This window comes from Podarcis muralis, chromosome 3 (assembly GCF_964188315.1).
Source record: "Podarcis muralis chromosome 3, rPodMur119.hap1.1, whole genome shotgun sequence".
In the NCBI taxonomy this organism is placed as follows: Eukaryota; Metazoa; Chordata; class Lepidosauria; order Squamata; family Lacertidae; genus Podarcis; species Podarcis muralis.
The window spans coordinates 96,064,199-96,070,300 of record NC_135657.1 but is presented as its reverse complement, the minus strand read 5'-3'; the positions used below and the strand labels follow the sequence as shown (position 1 = coordinate 96,070,300).

At 45.0% G+C, this 6,102-nt stretch overlaps 1 protein-coding gene across 3 annotated transcripts in view; it reads left to right on the top strand.

Annotated features, from left to right (window-relative positions):
* The first annotated feature begins 784 nt into the window (after nucleotides 1–784).
* Nucleotides 785–6,102, top strand: part of SNTG2 (syntrophin gamma 2) — a 220,894-nt gene continuing 215,576 nt past the window's right edge. For 2 of the 3 annotated variants that reach the window (XM_028722423.2, XM_028722422.2), the window contains exon 1: nucleotides 785–1,552. In XM_028722423.2, the coding sequence (XP_028578256.2) occupies nucleotides 1,481–1,552 (72 nt within the window). In that variant the 5' untranslated portion in view covers nucleotides 785–1,480. The remainder of the gene's footprint in view (nucleotides 1,553–6,102) is intronic. The other variant, XM_028722424.2, reaches the window with a different exon arrangement.

The window sequence follows — 6,102 nt, the reverse complement described above, 5'->3', positions numbered from 1 at the left end:
GGGTGAACAAATCATTAAGGGTGGGGGGAGAGAGATGTAAGCACAACAAAAGCAAATCAAGATAAATGTCCACTGTTGAGTAACCTCAAGAACAAATGCTTAATAGACACGGAATATAGTCTAACCTCTGCGTAAGCTTTGTGCAAGTCGATCAGGACAAATGTTGAATAGGGAGGTCATCTGGAAATAAACTTCCTGGATCCTGGAAATAAACTTTGCAAGTCGTCCATCTCAACTTGTGTCTCCCCCCCCCCCCCCCAACTGCTTTCTTTCAGAAAAGCAGCTGGGGGTGGATTTTGAACAGGTAAAAGCTGCACCTTCTCAAAAGCGTGTATGTTTACCCCCTCAGCTGAGCATATGAACTCCTGAAAAGTGACCCATTTTTGTTGGGATACCTGTGTTCTCCCATGATGCACTTTCAAAAAAATGGCAGGGATTAACTCTTCCTTAGCCTTTATGGATTATTTGTTTATATTTATATTCCGCCTTTCCTTCATGGAATTAACTCCGCCCCCTCCCCTCCTTTTCATTATTTCAACAGAGAAGTCCCAATGCTGTATCCAACAAGTGTCCATCCCATTCTCCTCTCTCACAGACCACCCCTAACCTCTTTCCTCAATACTGGACCCACACGTGGTGAAAAGAGCACGCTTTTTAAACAGCGAAGAGATCTTTTTTACTCCATTTGCAAACACTTAGGGCTTGAAACTTCGCTCTTAAGAAAAGACAGTACCGTGGGCTTTTGGCTGTTTCTTAAATGCCCACAACGTCTCGTGGGTGGCGCGTGTGAGAGGATAGGAGAGAGGGTGGGGAGGCTTAAAAATCCCCGACAGATTCTAACTTATGAAATCGCCCAGCGTGGCCACATTTCTGCCTACATCACCCTCCCACCCTCGACAAGAGAGCGAGCGAGCCAGGAAAAGAGAGCGAGCGAGCGAGCGAGCTGCCAGCATCTCTTGGCTGCCAACGAGCGCGAAGCTGCTGCGCCCTCCTGAAGGGAGGAGAGCGAGAGGCAGCGGCGAAGTTAAAACAGGGACGCGTCCGCAGTCTCTCGCTCCCCTCCCGCGCGTGTGGACGGACTGAGAGCCAGGCAGCCTCGGGGCCAACGCAGCCCTCAGCCCCGCGCGCCAACGCCACCCTCCCGCTCCCTCTTCCCGCCCTCTCCTCCGCGCCTTCAGCCAGCGAGCAGAGCCAAAAGGAGCGAGAGCTTTGGCCCCTCGACTCAGCGCCAGCGCGGAAAGCAGCACACGTCTTTCCCCGTTCGGCTCCTCCACTGGGTGCTTTCCCGCCTTGGCTCTGTTATTGTTGTTGTTGTTGCAGCTGCTGCTGCTGCTGCTCTGCCTCAAAAGAACCGCCGCCTGCGGGGCTGCTGCTCCGGGAGTGAGCGCGCACTCGCTCTCTCGCGGCTCGCGGGGATTTATTAAATGCGCGTCGCGGAGTTCGCCATTCAGAACGGACTAATCTAGCTGCATGGGAGGAGATGAACGTGGCGGGGAAGCCGTCTCCTCAGCCACAGCTCGAGCGCCCGGACAGCCTCCTCGTCCCCACTTGGGCAAGTACCGTTTTGCTTCTCACCCCCCCGGCGGCGCGCCTCCCACCCCCTCACCCCTTCCCTCCACCCCCCACACAATCCTTTCAAACCAGCCACCTTCTTTCCCTCTTTCTTTTGCCGCGCAAACAACCCGCTCCAGAGCCGGCGCGCCTCAGCTGGGGTTGGCTTGGGCAACTTCGCCTCTCCATCCTCCCGCGTCTTGGCCGAAATAGTGCCTGGCCGTATTATTATTATTATTACAGTGGTACCTCGGGTTATGCATTATTATTATTATTATTATTATTATTATTATTATTATTCCCGGAACTTGAAGAAAGTTGCGCCAGGGGGACGGATAAGCGACGCGTCCAAGAGCGCAGAGAGTTGGCCAGCGTTTGTTTCTTGTGGCGTTTTTTATTTCTCATTTGTGGCTCAGGGTTAAGGTGGGACCCCCCCCGCCCCCCCGCCCCCCCCCCCCGCGAAGGAAACAAAGCTTCCCGTTGTGGTACATTATAGGGAGCGTCAGCAATGTGCATGTTGGGTTCCTTTCACGAGAGAGACAGAGGAGGCGAACTGTGAAGAAAAGTTGGAGGCTTGGAAGAGGTCCTCTTTCTTGGGTCGCTCCCGGTTCCAACTGGACCCAGCGCGCGGTTGCGCGTATTTTTCCTCGGACGTAGAACTCGAGGGAGGATCCTGTGAGCGTGCAAAAAGCAGAGCGCGGGGTGGGGGGGAGGGGGGATGACTTAACCCTTTCCTCTCTGATCTATGCTCTCCGCTCTTAAACTCTTCTCCCCGAGCCGCCTCTGCGTGGCTGATGAGACGGCAATCAGCATGGGTGTAGCCAGGATTTATGTTGGGGAGGGGGGCAGGCTTCATGTTGGGGTGGGGGGAACCTCAGTTAAGTACTTTTATTGATTTACTTTATTTAGGAGGGGGCAAGTGCCTCCCTGCCCACCCCCACCCCTTGGCTACTACCGCGACATTCAGCCACAAAATCATTTTGCATTATGTAGTTTTGAACCAGTGCATGTTGCAGCTCAGCATATTTAGGTTGCAATCATGGGCAATCCTGGGGGTGGGGGGTGGGGTACAGGGGTCAGCTGTCACTCCCCCCAGTAAATAAATAAATAAAAATAACTAAAAGTAGAAATTGTAGAAAGATTTTGACAGATTTTTCTGAGTGCTTTTTTTTTTGTTGGGGGGGGGGTCTAAAGAAATAATTTGAAATAACTGTTGTTGAGACATTTCATTACAAGTCTGCTAGACAGAGCCAGATAGAGGATGATGACATTTGGGTGTTTTGCACCCGCAACATAAATCCTGGCTACCTGCCCCCCCCCAAGCTGTCAACTTTCCCCTTTTTTAAAAGGGAAATTCCCTTATTCTGAATAGGATTCCTCGCAAGAAAGGGGGAAAGTTGACAGCTATGGTCCCCCCCCTACATAAGTCCTGGCTATGCCCATGGCTGCAGTCCTGTCCACAAGAATACCTGGAACCAAGCCCTGTTGAACTTAATGGGTTTTACTTCTGAGAAGAGAGCCCATTGGCTCCAGTGATGCTTGTTCCTTAATAACAGCACAAGCGTAACCATGGCTGCTCAGAAGTAAATCCTGTTTTATTAAACGGAGCTTACTTCCAGATAAGTGGGGTGGTGATTGCAGTCTTAGTTGAATGAGTTCCTCTATTTAAAACAACAACCTGTATATCAGCCTTTCAAATGCAGTTCATTTTTAGCTCTCTGCTTCCTTACACCCTCTAGTTCTTTCACAGGATGTGCAGCTTCTCAGGATTTTTGAATAGTGGTAGGGAGAATAAGTGGGATGAAGAAAAGGATGCTTTTTTTTTTGGTCCTATGATGTTCCTTTATGGTTTACTCCTGTGCATTTGGAGCAAAGTCAAAGAGAATCCATATTCAGGTCAAATTGCTGGTGAAATGATCTCCCTTGCCCCATACATACAACTCTTCAAAATAATCGATATATCTCTTTTACTCAAATAAAAGTTTTAAAATTCTAGACAGTAAAATTGAATGATGAGTAAATAGATGGGGAAGACAGAGCAACCCTTAACAAGTACAGTGGTACCTCGGTTTACGAACTTAATCCATTCCGGAAGTCTATTCTTAAACCAAAACCATTCATAAACCGAGGCACACTTTCCCTAATGAGGCCTCCCGCCGCCGATTCCCTCCCACCGTTTGGCTTCCGTTCTTAGACTGAAGTAAAGTTCTCAAACCAGGACTCTATTTCTGGTTTTGCGGAGTTTGTAAACCGAATCGTTCTTAAACCGGACTGTTCTTAAATGGTGGTACCACTGTAGTTTAGATATATTAGTTCCACAATAGCACAGTAGGATGCACTTAGTCAATTGATTTAATTAGGGGCTAAGTAGTCATAACCCTACCATCATCTGTGTCTCTCGCTCGAACTGTAATAATTAGTTTTGGGAATTGTCAGTGTTCCATGTACTGTTGGCCAGTTGTGGCAACTTTTTGGACCATAATTCTGAAATTGCAGAGGAGTATCACTTAGGAATGTAGGAAGCTGCCTTATACCAAATCAGACTATTTGTTTATTACTTCCATATTGTCTACTCTAACTGGCAATGGCTTTCCCAAGTTCTCAGGTAAAGATCTTCTCCATCACCAATTCCCTGATCCTTTTGGTGAACATGCAACACATGCTACTGAGCCAATGCTGCAGGAACAAATTCCTAAAGACCCCTCATCTGTTCTGAGACAGCATGTCTCTATCCAAATATCCCATTCCCCAACACACTTAGACCATTAGTTTGTTGAACTGGTTGGCTTAAAACTAGAGAGACATAGGATCCACAGTGTGCTACATCAGAATTATCTCTAGAAGAATTGGATGATCACCCTAGTAAGTCATAGAATCAGTGAAACAACTGAAATCAATGGACCTGCTCTGATCACAAGTGAATGTTGGATATCACCCAATATCTCTAGGTTCTATATGACATTTGTTTTATGTGTCATGGCATGATGGGTCAGTTCAGTGGTCAGTGGTTTTGATTGTGCCCTGTGCAGGAAATATGAGATAGGCACCGTTACCTGCAAAGTGTTGGAAGGATTCCACATGCTATTGCTCACATTTGTTATTTTATTATTACTCAGATCAGTTACTAAGGTAAAATTAGTCCATTAAGCCTTGGCACTGTAATTTTTTTAACAGAGCAAGCTGTATGGGCTACTTTAAATAAAATGAGAGTGAAATCCTGGTTCAAGGAGTCTGACCTTGGTTAATCATAAGACAAAACCACCATGTTGTGATGACCGCATTAAAATTCTTTACAAGCAAAATGCTCTGTTTATTTACTAATAAACTTTGGCTTGATTTAATGTTACTATGTGTCCAAATCCACGAAAGTAGTTATGTGTTCTTCAGTGTCTATTTTTGTTTCAGCTATGTTAAAAGGAACTTTGCATGTACCCATCAGATGTCACAGGAACATATCATAGATTCATATCACTATTCTTTTTAAAGTGACTAAATAATCTTTATTGCACTGCTAGTAGCAAGACTTATAACAAATGCAGTGTGTGATGTTCGCTAGATATAGATGAAAATAGTAATTACTCCCTTTATCACTCTTAATTATTGTTGTTTGAAGTTAATTGCCTGCTTGCCTTGTCAGCTTTTCAAATATGTCAATTTTTGGGAAAGTGAGTTGCTCTTTAAACGCCATGCTAATATTTTCTGCAAACAGAGCTATTCTTACCTACTTGACATTCAGCAAGATGGGAATTTTTGAATTATTGTTAATGGAATCAGTAAATATCCTGCCGTCTTTTATAAGCTTCATTAACTTTATAAAGTCAAGAAAAGCATGAATGGAAAATGTGTGTGTATGTGCATGCATATGTGTATATATTATATATATTCAGTTTATATATTGCCCTTCCTCCTGGAGGAGCCCAGAGTTTTTCTAAAACCCGGTGCCCTTCAGCTGTTTTGGATTACAAACCACATCAGCCAGCTAATACCAAAAAATTAGGAAGGCATCAGTTTGGTGAAGGCATGTCCTGAAAAGTGTTTCTGTTGTGTTTAAAGTGGGTGTAGATTTATGAATCCTTCTTGATTTTCATATGTGTAGAAGGCTGGTGAATAGATCCTGCATGGAATGTAAAAATATGTAAAATAGGCATGGAAGAGTCCATTAGGCAACAACTGTGGAAGAGTAAAGTACATGCCTTCTTAACTATTAAAAATAGTTTTTGAAAAAGATGTTCTTGATGTGGGTGTGCCTAAACAGACTGCTGGTTCTAGAGAGTGACTTACATAAAATCTCTCCATGTACAATTTCCAGGGCTCAGTTTGATTCGGGGCTTGGGCATTTATATACAGTAGAATGCTAATGTGTTTACATGAATGAGACTTTTGCAGTTTTGCTAACACCTTTTTCCATATGTTGCAGCTGTTATCTACAGAAAAGTGCAGAATAGCATCAGCTCAACCTAAAGTTTTGTCCGTATTGGGCAAAATGTTTATTTTATTTATTCATTCCAAAGCGTTTCTAAACTGCTTAATATTTAAATTGGTTAGTGTCGT